The sequence below is a fragment of the Aplysia californica genome, unplaced genomic scaffold (genome assembly GCF_000002075.1).
Source record: "Aplysia californica isolate F4 #8 unplaced genomic scaffold, AplCal3.0 scaffold00156, whole genome shotgun sequence".
Taxonomy (NCBI): Eukaryota; Metazoa; Mollusca; class Gastropoda; order Aplysiida; family Aplysiidae; genus Aplysia; species Aplysia californica.
The window spans coordinates 318,122-338,622 of record NW_004797426.1 but is presented as its reverse complement, the minus strand read 5'-3'; the positions used below and the strand labels follow the sequence as shown (position 1 = coordinate 338,622).

Below are 20,501 nucleotides of genomic sequence, written 5' to 3'. Positions count from 1 at the left end.
GGTTAGGTCTCTTCTTTTTATTGTGTTTGTGGGGGTGGTCGCTTGTTATGGAAGTCCTTCCTAATTCTGTCATTACCATTTTTATTTGAGGATGATGAGCATTTTCACGACTTCTACTTCACTACGTGTTGTTTTGTAAACCTAGCTGCCTACTTTGTTACGGTAGAATGAAAAAAGTACCACCAACCCAATCTGATTATACTTACTTGTCTTGTCCTTCTCAAAGTGGAATAGGAAAACAAATTGAAGGGCTCATTTCTACGGCATTTTAGAATTTAAAAATATGCCCACAAACATAATTATAAATCGGATTTACAACTATATACAACATACACTACATTTAGGATATTTGCCTTTAGCTTTTGAAAACTTTTAGCCAAAGACAGTTTTGAGCATGGCCAACTGAACAGCGGGTACTAACATTTTTTTTAAAGTTGAAAGGGAAAATTTGCTGTTTATAATACACAATGCAAGCTGTCTCTTGCAGGACATACTGCCACTTCATACTTTTATCCTATTTGTTTTTTCAATTACTTAGCTTATCATTAGCTTAAAAAAAATAGTAGAAAAAGTCCATTGTTGAGGAGAAAAGTTGTTGTCTTAGACAGTAAGACATCTTGGAAAGGATGAAAGCAAATGAAGAATACAAAGTATTTCCTTCTGAGGTCCCAACCAGAAGCGGTCGCAAGTTTAAGACTGCAGTAAGGTTCCTTTAAAATAATTTGTTTTCCTTTGGAAGGGAGAGCATAAAGGAAGGCAGCTTCTATGAGCATTAAATTCTGTGAAGGGTATCAGTTGAAGGAGATAATAATTTAATGCTCAAAGGAGAGACAAGGCGAAATCTGTCAGACGTGGTGGACCGAAGTCTTTTGATAAAACGGGTTGTCACCACTCCGCGGATGGGTGACGCTTCTGTCGCGAGCTCAGGCTGACATCCTTTCCTTTGTGAATGACTGGGTGAACATACGGTCCACTAATTTCTTATAATTTCGCTCAAAAAATTTGTGTGTTGTCTAATGGACAATGGCAGTTCACGTGTGTCGCTCATCAACAGCTGAAAATTTGTTTGCGACTGGTCAATTTGGGCTTTGGTGAACAGTGGGAGGGACCAGTTACATGGTGCTGGTGAGCGAGCTGTTCATTCATAGGAAGGACCAACAATGTTGACAGGTGAATAGATTGTGACGGCTCTCCCACAGGGTCGATATAGGTGGAAAGGTATTTTAGGATGCAGCGTTTGTAATTGTAATGGTCCCAGAGTTTTTCTTATGGATGAGTACTTCATGTTGATGACTTTTGCTATGAACCCAGTGATTTCTTTTCTGATATATGTATGTAATTTTCTATTTTAGCATCGGCAGTACACCTGGTGCATAAGTCATGCATAGTCATGAGTTGTTGGGATCTGACTGATTTTTTCTGTCCCGTTCGCAAAATAAAAAGTGACTTGATAAGACGATTTTAGTCCTTTCATCTTTCAGCCACTGAAGAGTTCCCTCCTGTGGCATGCATCTAAAACATGACATGTTTACGTTTGCGTCACCTGCATTCCCCCCTTGCGTGGAATGTAATCCATATTGCTATGTTCTGAATCAAGATGATTTTTACATATCAGCCATTTTACTGTCATTATCTTGCTTATACAGTCCGAATTGTTCAAGGCTGTCACCCATTGTCGAGAGAAAAAAAGGTGATTGGCTTAGAGAGGTGGTTTTCATGGACAATGTCCTTATAATTGAAAAAAGAAAAACAACAAAAAACACAAGGAAAGAAGTGGGAAGTTTTTTTGTTTTGTTTTGTTTTTTTGTCCTGGTGATTGGCCTGGATATGTGGCCATTATAAAGCAGGTTGTTGTTGTCTGTTGTTTATCAATCCAGCAACTTCCCCCCGGGGCAGTGCCACTGACTGTAGTGTCTTTAGGCCATACCCCACGGGGCAGTGCCACTGACTGTAGTGTCTTTAGGCCATTCCCAAAGGGGGGACATTTCTCGTTCAAGCATAGTAGAATTGTAAATGGGCTGACTCATGTCACGCTCATAACTGTGCCTGATCTACAACAGGGAACTGCTGCTTTTTCTTACTATTGTCATTTTCCTCTACTTCTTTTGTATGTTTGTCACTCTTGTGACCTGCTATTTCCGGGGTGCCTTGATAGTTGAAGCAGACCTTGTGCTGTTGAAGCTAGAGGTGAGCAGAGTAAGTCTGATTTCCTGTAAAGACTTCTCTATTGACACCCACCCCTTGGCGCTCATATGACCACTTTCAGTTGCGAGGGCCGTAAAACCCTCTACTATAATAAAATCTAATCCAACAGCTGTTAAAGCAGGTCAGGCTGTAATGGTCCTCTTTGCTCACTGGAAATGGGAATAATGACCAGGACGTGGGGGAAGAATGGCCTCCCTCTCTTTTTCCCTGTCCTCAGATTCAGATCTTGACATGGCGCCACAGCTAAACATCACAAGTGGAAATGAAAAACCAAAATATTACTGTTTTTTTAAATATATAATATTATGTAGTCTTTTTCCAGGATTTGCGATGTTGGTGTCTTCCATGAGCCAGTTCTCAATGTCTTTTTTTTTCTTTCACATTTAGCTAATTCCACTGAAATCTGACATTCAAGCATTGTACTACAGCTGAAACAGCTCAAATGGCCACCTGTACGAGACGAGACTTTTACCTCTGTACAAATTTCTACTTCTCTTTTTCTCCTTGCATTTTTGGTGGGTTTTTTAAAGATATAATAATAATAATAATAATAAATAGCATTTATACTGCGCATTTCCATTTCCTAAAAGATGCTCAATGCGCATTACAATGAAAAAGACATCACATCTTAAAAATTAATCGACACAAATGTGTACATAAAACAAAGTATTATACATATAATATAAATGCATATGTGTACAATTTTATACCAGAAAAACAGTCTCGCAGTGAGGTTGAAAATGTGTTCACTAAAAATATACAATGCAATAAGAATTCACGAACAGTCAAAATAAAGTTGAAACGTGAGTAACTAGAAACATTCATTAAAACATTAATTCTATACAGATAGAAAAACATTTCCGTTCTCTCTCTCTCTCTCTCTCTCTCTCTCTCTCTCTCTCTCTCTCTCTCTCTCTCTCTCTCACTCGCTATTTCTTCATCTCTCACAGTTTGATACACATACTTATATATGACAGGACCTCCTTATGCAAAGAAAAGATGCTTCGAATGATATATGCATCATGGTTGATTTGTTGGAAAGGAAAATAGTTGAGAGTGGAGTTATTTTATATGGGAGTTCGTTCCATACCTGGGGACCAAAGAACAAAAAGGAACGCTCGCCGTATGTTTTGTAATTTTGTTTTGGAGTTTTAAGAATTAGATTGTCAGAGGCTGATCTAAGGGCTCTAGGTGGATTATATAATTCCAGGAATGTTTTAAGATAAAAAGGTGCAGTATCATTTATACATTTAAAACAGAGAACGGCAGTTTTGTATTTAATCCTTTCTTTTATTGGCAGCCAGTGTAGTTCTTTCAGAATTGGTGACAATTGATGACAACGTAAGACTACCACTTTCTCCTCAACAATGGATGGCAGTCGAAGACAATTTCAACTGTATATTTATATTATATAATATATATATATTCACATGTAACATATTCGTTATTGTTTTTCTTTCAGGTTGAGAATGCGTCTTCATCTCTTGTTGTGCTTGCTGCTGCTAGGCAGTTTGGCTTATGCTCAAGGTGTGGGAGACGAAGAAGAAGAAGAAATCGAGGAGGACGATGACGCTGATGATGGAATTGTAGAAGAGGAAGCAGAGGAACCTGCGGCAGTGAGGGAGAAGGTACGAAATTTTTCATGTCAGGTATATTCAGTTTAGAGTCAAAAGAAGGTTACCGCCAAATCTTGTTATACTGTACTGTATACTTACAAGGAAGTTAAGACGTTCAGAATGGTTGATATGTCTCTGGTGTGGTTTGCTTCTTCTTTCCTATCAATGGCGCTCATATGACCTATGCAGTTAAGAGCGCAGTAAAACCTCCACTAAAACAAACATTTCCTGTCAAACATCTATCATCTTTTTATCTCCCCTCCCCTTTTTTTGGGTTTCTTACTATCTTGTTACACCTCTAATCTTCGGCATTTATATGACCTTATTGTGTTGCAAGTGCCGTAAAACTCTAATTAATAAAAGCGTAGTCCATGATCGTTGATGTTTGTTTCAGACCTGGGGCTTCCTGATGTGAGTGAGTGTGATTCTGTCAGCAGTGAGAATGAGTTTTTTCGACAGAGACTCTGGTTGCCATTTGGTCTGAACATTTCACTTTTACCCTTGCAGATGTTATACCAAAGGCCTGAACCGGTTGGGAAAACGTTTTTCTGCGAGCCGTTTGATACCAGAGCTGAGTTTTTGCAGAGGTATTGCTTTCTGATTACTTTTCATTGCTTCTTTTTTGAGTGGGGGGTGGATTAATTAATTCTTTTCGTTGCATTTTTAATGAGTTGAAAACATGTTCACTTTTTCACTTGTTTCTATTTTCATGATTAGATTACTGTTGATTACAGATTTTTGTTGTTGCTCGAAATATTTTGGACTTTAAATTCATAGAAATAAAAACATAAAAATAGAAAAAAAAATTTCTGTTGGTGCTGCTAACTTGAATGTGTTTGAGGAGATTTTAGCATGTGTTTTAGTTATCAAACTGAAGCACACATCTTTTTTCCCTTTAACTGAGTTGATGTGCTTGAGAGTAAGAGACAAATGTTATTGTCACCATGACCACGTTGGTGTTTGGTGGGGGGTACTCTGGTGTGGTTTGTGTCTTCTTTCCTATCATCAAACTACTATCGTCCTTATTTCTCCTTCTTTTTTGTGTTTGTTACTCTCTTGTAACACTTCTAATTTTCAGCACTGCTGATTTTACCTAATTGTGTTGCAAGTGCCGTAAAACTCTTACCAAAATAAAAACCATGACCACTTATTGTTTCGGTTTTTGTTTCAGATGGGTCATTTCTCAAGCGAAGAAAGAGGGTGTAGAAGAAGATGTGGCCAAATACGATGGTATGTTAAATTCATTCAGAGCGTAATTAATTTTTTTGTGGCAGTTGAAATCGATAAGACGTAATTAATTTGTGACCCCGTGAATCGTTTCAGGGTTATGGAAATTAAACAGCGTTTACGACAGATGGTGTATTAAACATTGTAGTGGTAGATATATGGTCGCTTTTAAGGACAAGTGGGCTGACCCAGATTCTGGTGGTTTTCAGAAATCTTGACCTACTCCAAAAGTGGGCATTGGCCTACTTATAGAAGAAGTTTAGTTTCATTGGTGTGTATATTTGTTTGGTTATAGTAGAGAAAACTCTCCTTGTCTTTTTAAGAGACTGAATAAGGATCCCAAAACTTTAACTCTGATTTTCTGAAAACAGTATTTATCGGGATAGCCCCCTTGTGCTTAAAAGCGACCATATTACATCATCATTGGAAAGGCAGCTGAGTGTTAATTTTCACTTATGTTTCAAAAGCAACAGAATGAACCCCGCCCTGAAAACTGGCTTTGGACCATGTTCAAATTGCAAATATGTCGGCGACACCCCCAAATGTGTTGGCTGGAGGTGACTGATATATCAGCGATGCGTCCCAGAAGAGTTAATGAGCTGTAAAAAATCTTCCTAAATATACATCTTATGAGTGGGTGGGTGGGGTTAGCATTTGGTATGTATTGGCTTAGAAATTAATAGTGTACCCGATGCAGTCTTGCCTGCTCTAAATTTTGTTTAATGCACAGCGAGAGGAGACTAGGAAGACGGATACCTCTATTTTTTCCCCCCCTTACTTTTTTTGTATTTTACTTGTACTCTGTGTTTTGTTAAAGAGTATCTGTTGGCGCTCATATGACCTTATGCAGTTGTGAGCGCCGTAAAACCCTCTACTATAAAAAAAAAAGAAGAAAAAAAAGTATTTGTCACTGTAATTGCTTAAGACTGTCTTCCAATCTGCAACGTTGTCTTCATAATGACATTTGGCAGTTTTGGTTTTATATCTGTGTCAACACTGTGAGAGTTGATGACCCCCCGGGGCAGTGCCACTGACTGTAGTGTCTTTAGGCCATTCCCAAAGGGAGGACATTTCTCGTTCATGCATAGTAGAATTGTAAATGGGCTGACTCTTGTCACGCTCATAACTGTGCCTGATCTGCAACAGGGAACTGCTGCTTTTTCTTTCCTGATCCTTACTATTGTCATTTTCCTCTACTTCTTTTGTATGTTTGTCACTCTCTTGTGACCTGCTATTTTGGGGGGGTGCCTTGATCATCGAAGCAGACCCAGTGCTGTTGAAGCTAGAGAGGTGAGCAGTCTAAGTCTGATTCCCTGTGAAGATTTCTCTGTTGACACCCACCCCTTGGCGCTCATATGACCGTATGCAGTTGCGAGCGCCGTAAAATCCTCTACTATTTAAAAAAAAAAAAGTTGATGTTTGATGGGCGCTCTGGTGTGGTTTGGTCGTTCTTTCCTATCGGACATCTGTCCTCCTCTTATCTTCTCCCTTCCCTCCCCCACCCCCTTCTTTTCTATGTGTATGTTACTCTCTAGTAACACTCCCAATCTTCAGCACTTACACCTGATGTATTAGTGTTGCAAGTGCCGTAAAACTCTTATTAAAACTGTTCCATGTTCTGTTCTTGTGTCCTCAGGAAGATGGTCAGTGGAAGAGCCTGAGGACAATCCAATCCTACAAGATCTGGGTCTCATTCTCAAGGTAAAAACCTCTCACAGTGGTACTGGGTATATTTATCAGCTTTTAATATTCAGTCATTCACGGTCAAGATAGTTATAAAGGCTTAAGACTAGCTTCTATTTTGTTTGGCTCTTCACTGATGAAAGCCAAAGATGTGATTGCGGTTCCCGCATGAGGAAATATTTTATTGAGTAATTTATTGTTTCGTGATTTTAATTTGAAGGAACTGCTGTATGGTCTTTGTTCTTTCTTGAACTTGGGTGATTTACTTCTATTGCTTAGCGTTTTTCCTTGCGAAGTGTGACCATTTATTTATTAAGCATATGTGCCCTCTGTGGTGTAAAAGAATGGTTGACACCGGCCAGTCTGTACTGGCAAAAATCTTAACTCGCTGTTTTCCTTTATTCTGTTACCCAAATAGACTGATCAACAATTTTTGTTGTTGTTGTATTTCTTTGTTAGTTCTTTCTTGAGATATACCAGATGGTTTTGCAAATTGTATTGTGTTGTACGTGTGCTGCGTTTGCTGCGAATTTATTTTTGAGCAAGTGTTTTATTGTCTTGTTTGCTCCTCAGTCGAAAGCGAAGCACCATGCTATATCAGTAAATCTGACTGAGACGTTTCATTTCACAGACAAGCCCTTGATTGTACAGTGAGTCTTGCTTGTTTTTTAAATGTCTGAATGAATTGTGCACTCCTCGATTTATTGGTTAATTTGTCCTTGGGGAAGGAGGGGGGGGGGTGGTGGCTGATAGATCGTCCTAGTGTTTGTGAACTAGTTTTGAGCAGGGTGTGTGTTTGTGTGTCTTAGAAGCCAATATGTGTAATCCTCTTGCTGTCTAATATAATAGCTCTCTTTTCTCTTATAGCACTTCCCATTGTAAAAAATGCTTCTATTTCAATTTCTACCATATTGAAACTTAATTCAGTAGATCTTCTGGATGCAACCACTGGTTTCCGTTTGTTTGTTGGTTTTTTTTTGGAGGGGGGGGGGGTATTTTGAAAATTTGTTCTCTCATTCATATTTTATAATTTTTGTTGTCAAGTGCTGTACAGATTTGTACTGATCTCTGCATTTTGTGGATTAGAAAATTGGTAATTTTTTTTATTAATACAAAAAATGGAAAGAATAAAGAAAGGTAAAAAATATGAAACTTGGTAAGTTGGTAGGGTTTGTGGGGGGGGGGGGGTAATTGACTTTGTTATGATTATCTTGAGCATACCACGGGCAAGAGTTATGTGGAAAGTGCTTAGTTGTAAACATTTGTGCTTGACACAATTTCTGTGACAATGTTTTTTCTCTTTTGAATTTCCTCTCAGGTATGAAGTTCGTTTCCAGAACGGCATCGATTGTGGTGGTGCCTACATCAAACTGTTGTCGAAGCCTCAGGGGGACGAGCTGAAGTTGGTAAGCTCTGTTTATTGTCAATGAAGACGTGAAACAATTCAAACATGTTAGGCTAGGGGGCTCAGTAGCTGGACAAGTAGAGTGACGTCAGTGGCTCAGTTGTTAAGCTCTCAGACTCGCAACCATAAGGTCGTGGGTTTGACTCCCGTCACGGACCCGCGTGTTGTGTCCTTGGGAAAGGCACTTTACACAAGTTTTCCTCACTTCACCCAGGTTGGAATGGGTACCCAGCTATAGACAGTGAAAGATCTTATCAGTTTGTTAGTGATGCTACCTTTGCTTTTGTCATTCATAAAGAAATGAAAACCTAACTTACTGGGGGGTGGGGGGTTGGCAGAACTTTAGTTTGTATTGTCTATAAATCCATAGATCAGTGATTCTAGTCTTCCTCGAACCAGAGGAATTTCGGGTTTTTAAGCCTTCCGAGGAACTTTCTCCAGGATCTGGCGTCCTCCCGAGTTTCACGAAAGTCGGGGCGCTGATGTTTCCCGAAAAAGTACTCCAACTAGTGCGAATTCTTAATTCTGCGAAGCAATCATCGTCATCTTGTGACTTTTTGTCATTAGCATCACTGATAGATAAATCCTGGAGTGGAGAATTAAGTGATATCAATTTTACTTTGCAGACTATACTTTTTGAGTAACGTTGTTCTACACTGTTGTGTTTTGTGTGATCTTGTCTGCAGAAAACCTTCACGGACAAGACTCCGTACACCATCATGTTTGGGCCAGACAAGTGTGGCAATGATTATAAGGTTTGTATCTTAGCCTACCTATAAAAACTTTAGGAGTTTTCATTTCCAGAGCTGAACTGTATGTGTGTGCCATTTACTTGTAGAAAAGTAGGTTGTAGGTTGTATCAGATCAAATACCTTTAACAGTGTCCAGCATCGTGATGTTTTCAGGAGTATCTGTTGGCGGTGTGAAGAACTGATTGCGTTTTAAGCCATTTTATCGGGACAGTCTAGATGAAATGTGGCCCGTAGTAGAGTTTTGTTGGGACTGCAGAGACATTTAACATGGAAATTTGCCTATTAAAAAAAAAGTGATCACACTTGCCGAAGCACTAGAGCCAAGACTAGTTTTCTTGAGGAAATTTTGTTTTCTGAAATAGTGCAATCTTAATGATTTTATTATTGTAATGCACTCTATTTTTTTTTTTTGGCATTAGAAAATGCCTAAGAGTGTCCCATATACCATAGAATACCAAATACCATAGAAGTATAAAAGAAATTACTTAGTGTTGGATGTTCAGCAGTACAAAGTGTTGCTCTTTTCTGTTTACTGCCCAGTGGAAGTGAGGGCCACTGATCCAAAAAGTGTGTCCACTCATGGTCTAGAATCGCAGTGTGTGTGTGTGTGTTGTTACTTGTTTGTTTTCGTCATTGTCTAAAAGATGTATTTCTTATTGTCTAAATTATGTATTTCTCATTGTCTAAATGATGTATTTCTCATTGTCTAAATGATGTATTTCTCATTGTCTAAATGATGTATATCTCATTTCAGTTTTTACACTGGTATTTATATAATGAAATGTCTTGTTTGTTTGTGGGTTTTTTTCAGCTGCACTTCATCTTCCGACATAAAAATCCTGTTACTGGAGAGTTTGAGGTGAGTTCATAGCTCTTGCTCATTTAATTTTTTGGGGTACATGGGCATTTTCACTCATCTATGCAATGATTAAAGGTAATTGATAAGATTTATAGACACAACATGTTTATTATTGTTATTGTGTAACATGTTTTCTGTGTCACAAATGAGAGTCTAATAATAAAATTGATTTGTTTTGTGTTGAAAGGTTATTGTGCTCTGTCGCTCATATGACCTAATGCAGTTGTGAGCGCCGTAAAAACTCTACTAAAGCTAAAACTAAGTAAAGAGGGCACTTAGGATAAAATAGTTGTGGGGTGACAAGTTGTAGTCTTAGCATTGAAGGCTTGCTACGTAATTACTCAGTAGTGCTCGAAGCACTTTCATGCCTGATGAGATGAAGGGAAAAGGATGCCTGATGAGATGAAGGGAAAAGGATGCCTGATGAGATGAAGGGAAAAGGATGCCTGATGAGATGAAGGGAAAAGGCTGAAGAGTGTTTGAATGTCATTGAGACGTTCCCTGATGGTTTCACGTTTTAATGTCTTGATCCTGCACATTCCAGGAGAAACACGCGGAGAAGCCCAGTGCCAAGATCGACACTTTCTTCACGGACAGGAAGACTCACTTGTACACTCTGAGTAAGTTGTGTTGTCTTTTTGACCTTTTTGTGTTTGTGTGTGTGTGCGCATGTGTGTCTCTGTGTGTGTGTTTGTGCATGCATGTGTGTGTGTGTGTGTGTGTCAGTGTATTTGAATTTGTTTGTGTTTGGGAATTTTTGAATGTGTGTATGTGTGTGTAGGCTATGTGTGTGTCTGCACATGCATGTGGTTGTGCGTGCAGACGTGCATGAGTGTGAAGTTATCAAATTTCCTTTTCTGTGTTTCGATTCTGTTCTTGCCCCTCTCTTTTCCCATCTTGTCTTCGCAGTGTAGTCAAGTTTGCTCATGATGTGTCCTCATCTTTTGCTCTTTTTAAAGCCTCTCTCGTTTTTTTGGGTTTTTTGTTTTGTTTGCGGCTTTTCTTTTTCTTTTTGCAAGTGGTTGGAGGTTGTAACTTTTCCATAGGGCCTACTTCTTTACCTGTTTTCTCTTTGACTTTCTCTGTTTGAACACTTTATGACTTATTGTGTTGTGACTGTTTTCATGTGGATGTGTTTGAGCGCTTAATCGGCTGCTTGCTCTGTATGCTTCCCGGGAAGATGAGAATGTTTCTGAGAGTTCTAAGGTCTGCTAGGGTAGTACTGTTGTGTAAAGCGCCTAGAGCTTGCTGTCAAGCGGGGATATGCGCTTAAGAAATTTTACTGCTGTTTATTGTTATCACTATTGATGTGCTTCTCTTCAGTGGGGAATTGATGCTCAACTTTTGACATCTCTCCTCTCTCCTCTCCCTCCCCAGCGGTGAGACCGGACAACTCGTACGAGCTCAAGGTTGACAACGGTGTTGTGGCCAGCGGAGACCTGCTCAGCAACATGAGGTGAAGAAGTACAGTTGTTGTTGTTGTTGTCATTATCGATCCAGAAGAAGCACAGTTGTTGTTGTTATTGTTAACGATCCAGAAGAAGCACAATTGTTGTTGTTGTAATTATTGATCCAGAAGAAGCACCGTTGTTGTTGTTAATGATCCAGAAACACAGTTGTTTTTTTTGTTATTATTTTTTACCCAGAAAAGGCGTTGTTGTTGTTATTATTGATCCAGAGGAAGCACAGTCGTTGTTGTTGTTGTTTTGTTATTGTCAATCCAGAAGTGGAAAATTGTTGGTTTCTTTGATATCACCATGACGATACACATATAAAATATTAAATTCCGAATGTCATTAGTATTCACAAAACCGAGTGTGATGTTGACTTTTGAAAGTAAAAGATCAGTGTGATCAGCTGGTGATAAATTATTTTTTGTTTCCTAGTCCTCCAGTGAACCCGCCCAAGGAAATTGAGGATCCCAATGACAAGAAACCGGCAGACTGGGACGACAGAGAGAAGTAAGTGGTCATGAGAAACGAGTCAACCCCCCCTATAGGCCATTCCCAGGGGAGGGGGGGGTGGGGGGGGTGTGTTAACATGTTCTTACGCTCAGTAGAATTGTAAATGGACTTATTTATCAATGTCATGCTCATTCTGTGCTGAAACAACATAGGAACTGCTGCTTTTTCTTTCCTCATCCTCAGTATTGTCATTTTCCCTCTACTTCTTTTGCATGTTTGTCTCTCTCTTGTGAACTGCTATTTCTGGGGCCCGTTGATAGTGGAAGCAGATTTTCTGCTGTTGAGGCTAGAGAGGTGAGCAGAGTAAGCCTGATTCCCCATTTGGACTTCTCTGTTGACTTCCACCCTTGGCGCTCATATGACCTTATGCAGTTGCGAGCACTGTAAAACCTTACTAAAACAAAGTCAATGTCAAAAGAAGATTCACAAGTGATAGGGACAAGGAGTTTTTGACAGGCTGGTTTGTTGCTGTTGAACCACCAGACTCATGGTTTGGCCTGTGCCACAACATCAGGATGTGCTCAAATCTTGTGGGTGGAAGAGGAAAAAAACCCCTCTTGTTTGTTGAGGGTTTAGAAAACTGAAAATACTGGGGTTTTTTGTATCACCGACAATTTGGGATCTAGATCTATCTCGTTTATCGTGCAAAAAAAATGAATCATCTGCGACATCGGGGAAATGGGTAGTGAGAGTAGATGCACAAGAAAGTGTATTGTAGAGAGATTTGATCAACAATCTTGACTAGGAAAGTGGCTTAGGGATCTAGATACAAGATTGTTGGTGATACATGCTGCCGCTCAAAAACTACTCCTTCAAGCTTCAAATTTTCACAAATAGAGGAAGTAGTATGGTGTCTATTTTCAACTCGACCGATATTATAAACATGGATTTGGAGGACTGAACGGACAATGTATTTAGTTGTGGAAGGTGAAAACAACACTCTCTGTGTCGTTTCTGACAGAAAGGGGTCAACGAGAATAACATGGGAGTGTGTCATTCTGGCCGATGGGAGTTAATGAAATATTGAAATAATTTGAAAAAGGAAAATTTATGTCTTGAACTTAGAGTGTTAGGAAGTGGTTGCAGTGTTACTCTGGGTAACACCTCTAGTCTTTGGTGTTTATATTCAAGGTTCTAAAATATTGTCTTTTTTCTGTTCTTGTAATTTTCAGAATTGCCGATCCAGATGCAAAGAAACCAGATGACTGGTAAGCTGTGTGTTGTCAGTTGATTGTAGGCGTGCTATCCTCCTAGTTGTAAGACATTGTGGTTCAGACTGTTTAAAAGAACACATTTCTATTTGGCTGTGGTTGAAATAAATGTTTAGAAAGAATCGTTTGAGTGTGCTCTTTCTCATCATGGGTGGTTGGAGAGCGACATTGGCAGGTCCAACTTCGTTTCTTTCACTCTGATGTCTATGTCTTTTTCATTTACTATATGACTGTTGTTGATGTGTTTCTTGTTACTCCAGCAAGCGAACTCTTATGTCGCTGTCTTCTGCGGTTGTGAGTGCCCTAAAACCTTACTAAAACTAACTTATGTCACTGTCTTTTGAGTTGTGTTAGTCATGAATAGATCAGGGAGATTAAAGGAAGTTGGCCAAACATAATGCTGTGTTTTGTTTCTTGCATCGGGTTGACCTACCTTGTGGGTTGCCGGGCGCTGTGGTTTGCTCCTTCTTTCCTATTGTTATTGCACATCTATCGTCCATATCTCTCCTTCTTGTGATGCCTTGTAACACCTCGAATCTCGGCCACATGTATGACTTAATGTTGCAAGTGCCGTAAAACTCTTACTAAAACAAACCGTGGGTGGTTGGTGGGTGCTCTGGTGTGGTTTGCTCCTTCTTTTCTATATTTTATCATCCTTATCTTTCCTCCTTTTTTTTGTGTTTGTTACTCTCTTGTAACACCTCTATTCTTCGGCGCTTATATGACCTTATGTTGTTGCAAGTGCCGTAAAATTCTTACTAGAATTTAAAAAAAAAAAAAAAATCTCGCTGAACATGCTGTGTTGATGTTCTGTTTGCCAGGGATGAGACGGAGCCTGCCACCATGATCGACGAAGACGCAGAGAAGCCCGAAGGCTGGCTGGAAGATGAGGAGGTCTACATCCCGGACCCCTCTGCCACTAAGCCTGAGGACTGGTACGTGGGTGGTTGGCGGCTGCTCTGCTCTAGTGTGGCTTGCTCCTTTTTTTTTCCTGTCAAGCATCTGTCGTTCTTTTCTCTCCTACTTCAACCCTCCGGGGTAGTGCTAATGACTGAAATGTCTTTATTTAGGCCATTCCCAAAGGGGGGAGGGACATTAATATGTTCTTATGCGCAGTAGAATTGTAAATGGGCGATTCATCAATGTCATGCTCATAACTGTGCCTGAACTGCATCAGGAAACTGCTGCTTTTTCTTTCCTCATCCTATCGTCATTTTCCCTTTACTTCTTTTGTCACACTCTTGTCACTCTTTATTTGCGGGGTGCCTTGATAGTCAAGGCAGACTTTGTGCTGTTAAAGCTAGAGAGGTGAGCAGAGTAAGCCTAATTCCCTGTAAGGACTTCTCTGTTGACATCCACCCCTTGGCGCTCATATGACCTTATATGAGCGCCGTAAAACCTCTACTAAAACTAAAACTCTCCTACTTCTTTTTTTTTGTATGTTACTCTCGGTAACCCCTCTAGTCTTTTGTGCTTATATGACCTTCTTGTAGTGCAAGTGCCCTAAAACTCTAACTAAAACTGAAAACATCTATCGTCCTTTTCTCTCCTCCTTCTTTTTCTTTGTATGTTACTCTCAGTAACACCTCCGTAACAGTAAAATGACCTAATTGTGTTGCATATGCAGTAGTACTCCTTCTGAAATTAGTTATCCTTCTGTTTTGTTTACAGGGACGACGAAATGGACGGGGAGTGGGAGGCACCTCGCATCGGTAAGACGAGATGGGCTTCGAAATAAAACACCTGGAGACTAACACTTTGTCTTTAGTAAAGTTTAGTTGCTCCTTAGTGTATCAAGTGACAATTATCAGGATTTAAAAATAAATCTTGTGTCCTTTTTTTGGGGTGCCTTGTTGGTGATCCTATGCTAATCAGACAGTCGTTGACTTTAAAAATGTAAGTACACTGATATTTCAACACTAAGCTGGAACAATAAGAGAATGTGAATAACAATTATAAGTTATAAGATCAATTTGTTAGTATTTGATAATTTAACTAGTTCCCCCCCCCATAGCTTTTGTCGCTTATTCTATGACTGTGTCGTTATGTTTGTGATTATTGTCATGTTTTATATTCTAATAAGAATTTTTATACAAACTGTTACTTTTTAAAGAGACATTGTTTTTTTTTGGTTATTCTTTATAGTTTGTGTTTTTTATTTTTTATTTATTTATTTTATTTATTTATTTTATTTATTTATTTATTTTTTTTCCTAACAAAGACAACCCGATCTGTGCGGATGTGCCGGGCTGTGGCAAGTGGGAGCCTCCGACCATCCCGAACCCCAAGTACAAGGGCGTTTGGAGGGCTCCCATGATCGACAACCCCGACTACAAGGGAGAGTGGAAGCCGCGCCGCATCGAGAACCCTCACTACTTCGAGGACAAGGAGCCATTCAAGATGACGCCTATTGTGAGTGGGGGGTTGCTGTGTGTGTGTGTTTTGTTTGCTCGTGGTTGTGTTATTGGTGTTTTTCTTTTTAATGCCTTTTTTTCAATGATGGAATGTGTTTTGCTGGTGATCTTGTGTTCTTTTGCAAAGTTTTTTTTTGTTCTCAAAGATGGAATGTGTGTTCACTGGTTTGTCGAGGTCATTTACAATGTCCTGCTCTTAGATGCTTGAAGGTAGTGTTCAAAGAGAAAGGGTTTCGAATCTACTTTCTAAATGGTTGGCGGGTGCTCTGATGTGGTTTGCTTCTTCTTTCCTATCAAACGTCTGATGCCGTTCTCTCTCGCCGTCCTTTCTTTGTATTTTACTCTCTAGTAAAACTTTTAATCTTTGGCACTTTTATGACCTCATTGTGTTGCGAGTGCCATGAAATGCGCACTAAAACTAAAGAATATGCACACAAATTAAATTTCTTATTCTGTTCATAGCTACACGTTGTGAAGGTCATGTCATGTTTTGTTAATGGTTCATGTGTCGGTGGTCACGTTGCAGGAAGCCCTGGGCCTGGAGCTGTGGTCGATGAGCAACGACATCATGTTTGACAACTTCATCATCGCGGACAACGAGACGGTGATTGAGGAGTTCACCGCCGTCACCTGGGAGCTCAAGAGTAACCAGGAGCGAGCCGCCGCCTCCACTGGGGTACGTCTCTCTCTCTCTCTATTTCTCTCTCTATTTCTCTCTCTATTTCTCTCTCTATTTCTCTCTCTATTTCTCTCTCTCTCGCTCGCTCTCTCTCTCTATTTCTCTCTCTCTCTCTCTCTCTTTATTTCTCTCTCTCTTGCTCTCTTTCTCTCTCTCTTGCTCTCTTTCTCTCTCTCTCTCTTTCTCTCTCTCACCCTGTCTAGCCCTGCCTTTTGGCGGCACTTATATATATGACCTGTTTGTGTTGGCAGTGCTGTAAAAATCTTACCTAAAGTTTAAAAAAAAACCCAAGCATCTTTTGCATGTTGATGATTCTGAAAATGAAGCGGTTCTTCAAGCATTTTCATCAAAGTAGAAAATAGTTAATAACATTACATTTTCTGGCTGCCAATTTTGTTTCATAAAGAGTGAAAAAACCCACCAAGATACTGTCCTCTTAGGGTCTCAGTCACAGTGAAGGAACAAGGTACTCGCTGCTTTTCTCCCTAATATTTGGGGGGGGGGGGGGGGGTGTTTGTTGGTATTTTTACTCCCCCATTGACACAATTTAGATCATGTAGGAGGTGGGGGTTTGACTTTGTCTGTCGAGGCCAGCAAAGGCTGATACAGTTACAGCGCCCCAGCACAAAGATCGAGATACCCGATAATAAATCATTCCACTCGGAAATCGAACTCAGGTCTTCTGCCTGGGACGGCAAAGCGCCTTGCCACTACATCGCGGATGCTGGTTTTTCTTTTTAATCGAAAGTGTGAATCTTGGATTTCTGTACATAGACGGTTTTGGGCTTATCTGGATACTTTTTGGGTTCTGGGTACTGTGCATGACTCTTGAAAAGAGATAAAAAGCTTTAAAGACCAGTCAATATGTTGCTGTTATTGTTCAGTTGTTATGGTTTTTGTCTTTCTTCCTATGGTGGGAAAGCATAAGACTTAAAAAGATAGAGGAAGTTTAGTTGTAATGCCACTTGTTTGTAAGCTTGATTTTAAAAAGCTTAAGAGCTCTGAGAATGTTTTTATTGATATTCACTGCTGAGACATTTTGATATATTTTATCACATGAACGTTTCTACCTTTTTTGTGTGTTTGGTGAATTATTGTCACAGCCGTGAGGAGCTGCAGGGAGCAGTGAAGTGTCTAAGCTGTATATTTCTGTCAAATAATCAAACTTGTTTTCGGTTTTAGGTTACCGATCAGAAGGAGAAAAAATCCTGAGCTGTTGCTGGGTTGTTTTTTGTTGTTGTTTCTTTAACCTTTTGTTTCGAATGTCCTGTCTTGCTCATGAAATCTTGTTAAAGCTGTTGTTTCTATCTCGGTGAGAATATCTTTTTTCACGTAGCTGCCCAACAGAGAGTGATAATTATGGTCTAGCGCGCACATAGCCAACATGCACATAAGGAAACAAGTACCTAGCTAAACAAGCACATAGCAAATAGATTTTCAGGTCCATAATTTTTTATTATAGGCCTACATGTATGCCCTTCGTGTTTATAACACTTACGTAGGGGAATTCGTACATTTAGTTACGAAAAGATTTCAGCGCCCCGCAAATTTTGCTGGCTATGTGTGTGCTAGACGGTAGATTTGCGAAGAAAGGGTAAGTGACGTGACACCCGACCCTCTCTCGTCTCCCAGCAAAGCATAGTGCAGGCCATCAAGGACGTGACCAACGAGCGGCCGTGGCTGTGGGCTGTGTTCATCCTGCTGGTGGTTCTGCCCATCGTGCTTATCATAACTTACTGCTGCAGCGGCTCCTCCCCCAAGGTAAAGGTCAGGGCCACCTTCCCTGGGCCCGCCCATCGTCGCCCCTCTCTCTGGGCTCGTCGTCGCCCCTCTGCGTGCAGTCGTGCCTGAAGCTGTTTGGTGGTCGTCTATAGCCTGCCCGCCCCCCACCTTCTCTCTCCGCTCCGTGTCGTGACTGGCTGTTGATTTTTAATTTTCATATCTAACTTTTGTTGTTCTTTTTCCTGTTTCACTTTAGATGACAAAATGAGTTGCCTCTTGGATTTTAGCCCTATGGAAAAAGATTAGGCAAATTTATGTAAAAGACTTGTTATTAAACTTTTCGAGCTGGCGCTCATATGACCTTATGCAGTTGCGAGCGCCGTAAAACCTCTACAAATTAAAAAAACTTTTAGAAAATGTCTCAGTCGAAAATCTACAAATCTGACTCCTCTACGTCAATATCCGCCCCAATATCTCCATTTAGGGATTGCGAGAAGTAACTCATTTTGTCAACAGGCCTCACATTTTCTCTCTGTTGTGTCGTGCGTGTAAGGAACCGGAGGAGGACTGGCCTTTGGGTTTGTCTGACTGCGACGGTCGGTGAGCCTGCCCGCGACAGCTCTTGTGTCCTCCACAGACCTGGCCACATTCCCCCCCAGTTCTTCCTTACACGCACTATAACTCAACCAGTTTTATTTATTTATTTTTTTTTTTTGCATGACAACTTTGTATTTTTCTCTCTTGATCTTCCACCGTCTTGTTTGGGGCGTCATTTTTTTAAATGTCAGATTCCGGAATTTGAGAAATGTTAAATTTCTCCTCCCCCCCTGAAGATTTTGTAACTCTTTTTTTAAGGACAGCCCCCCCCCCCCCCCCCCAAAAAAAAAAAAAAAAAATCACACAATACTCCTACTCTCTCTGCCACCGCATGTGTGTTCTGTGTGGAATGGTTGATGATTCCCCCTCTGTTAATGGAGTACACTACACAATTTCCTTCTTTGCCAGTGTCATTTATGGCATCACTTTTAGGTTATTATACGTTCGGAACGTCTGACATGTTAAAAAGTGGCGCCCTGGACTCGTGCAGTCAAAACTCTTTCAAGCTCTTGTGTCTCGCGCAGGAAAGGTTTTCATATTCGCAAACACGCGGCACATTCTAGCCGTGAAATCTCGTCTGTCAGTGAGACATAAACTCAAACAAAGAGATGGGGGGTTTTTTTTCTGGGAGAATTAGACAAATTGCTACTTGTTGGTGGCACTGAGCTAAGGGAAGAGGTTTTGGCTGCTCTATGTTTTTTGGTTTTTGTTTCTTTGGTTTTGCTGCACACTTTTTGTATCTGCACTGTATTGAGTTCCATGGTAGTTGTACTAATTAGATTTTTTTCTCTCTCTCTCCTCTTCCCCCATTCCGTTTTTTTCCCCCCCTTTCTTTGCCCCTCCATGTTGTTGCATTGTGTGTCTGTATGTGCCAATGTATGTTGCGTTGTGTAAATATTTTTCTGTTTTTCCCCATCCCCATCGCCTTTCCGACAATTGTTTAAACAATTAATATAAAACACTCAAACCTGTACCTCCTCTCTGTTCTTTTACAAACCCCCCCACCACACACACACACACACACACACACACACACACACACACACACACACACACACACACACACACACACACACACATGCACACGCACACACACACGCACCATTTGTGCACTCTTGGACATTTTTGTTGTCTTCTTTTTCTTTCTCGTTTTTTTTTTCCTTGTGTGTATGGTTTACAACATATCTACCACCACCACCTTTCTGCATGCTCACTTTTGCGGGGGACACACACACTCTCTTTGCCTTGTGTCCACTTTTGTCTTTTATTGCGCATGTTTGTTGTACACCTATCTGTGTCTGGGCTCTTTCTCTCTCTGTGGCGGCTTTTTCCCTCTGTGTACTTGTGTGTATGTTCATATGTCCTGTCTGTACGTGTGTATGTTCATATGTCCTGTCTGTACGTATGTATGTTCATATGTCCTGTCTGTACGTGTGTATGTTCATATGTCCTGTCTGTACGTGTGTATGTTCATATGTCCTGTCTGTACGTGTGTATGTTCATATATCTGTTTGTGCTTGTGTGTGTGTGTATGTCAATGTTTGTGTATTTGTTCCATTATCTGTATGTTCCTTTGTCTGTGTATTTATGTCCATATGTGTTCTCATGTCTCTGCTTGTGTATATTTCAATGTCTATGTGTGTTTATTCCTATTTGGATGTATTTGTGTGTGTGTTTGTTTGCTCGTCCACGTGTGCATCATGTTTGTCTGCTCGTCCACGTCACGTGTGTGTGTTTGTCTGCTCGTCCACGCGTATGTGTTGTGTGCGTGTGGCGCGCGGTGTGTAGGGCTGGTGGCACACCATCAAGAGTTCGGCGGACGAGCGGCCGTGGCTGTGGGCCGTGTATGTCATGGTGGTCCTGCTGCCCATCATGCTTCTCTCCATCTGCCTCTGTCCCCGCGCCGGCCCCATCAAGGTGAAGAAATGCCGACCAGTTGTGACCTCGAGCGATAGCTCTTGACTCTCTGACCCACTGACTGACTGACACTGACCCCCGAAATTTAAAATATTTTAACGTTTTAACATCAAATGACCCGTATCCAGCCGTGCAGTGAACTGCGAATTTTAAAAAACTAACTTGTGTTTCGCCCGCTCATATGACCTTAATGCAGTTGCGAGCGCCGTAAAACCCCATACTAACTAACTAACTAACTGACTCCCGAAAA

General features: G+C 40.5%; 1 protein-coding gene across 2 annotated transcripts in view; it reads left to right on the top strand.

The window, feature by feature from the left end:
- The window catches only part of LOC101860093 (calnexin), a 21,320-nt gene extending 819 nt beyond the window's left edge, over window positions 1–20,501 (top strand). Inside the window, exons 2-18 of one of the 2 annotated variants that reach the window (XM_035969567.1) lie at window positions 3,668–3,833; window positions 4,329–4,408; window positions 4,993–5,051; window positions 6,685–6,749; window positions 7,305–7,381; window positions 8,050–8,137; window positions 8,823–8,891; window positions 9,700–9,747; window positions 10,292–10,367; window positions 11,125–11,203; window positions 11,634–11,708; window positions 12,884–12,919; window positions 13,744–13,857; window positions 14,594–14,634; window positions 15,144–15,334; window positions 15,863–16,012; window positions 20,123–20,501. In XM_035969567.1, the coding sequence (XP_035825460.1) occupies window positions 3,668–3,833; window positions 4,329–4,408; window positions 4,993–5,051; window positions 6,685–6,749; window positions 7,305–7,381; window positions 8,050–8,137; window positions 8,823–8,891; window positions 9,700–9,747; window positions 10,292–10,367; window positions 11,125–11,203; window positions 11,634–11,708; window positions 12,884–12,919; window positions 13,744–13,857; window positions 14,594–14,634; window positions 15,144–15,334; window positions 15,863–16,012; window positions 20,123–20,296 (1,588 nt within the window). In that variant the 3' untranslated portion in view covers window positions 20,297–20,501. Of the gene's footprint in view, window positions 1–3,667; window positions 3,834–4,328; window positions 4,409–4,992; window positions 5,052–6,684; window positions 6,750–7,304; window positions 7,382–8,049; window positions 8,138–8,822; window positions 8,892–9,699; window positions 9,748–10,291; window positions 10,368–11,124; window positions 11,204–11,633; window positions 11,709–12,883; window positions 12,920–13,743; window positions 13,858–14,593; window positions 14,635–15,143; window positions 15,335–15,862; window positions 16,013–17,647; window positions 17,898–20,122 lie in introns of those variants that run through there. The other variant, XM_035969565.1, reaches the window with a different exon arrangement.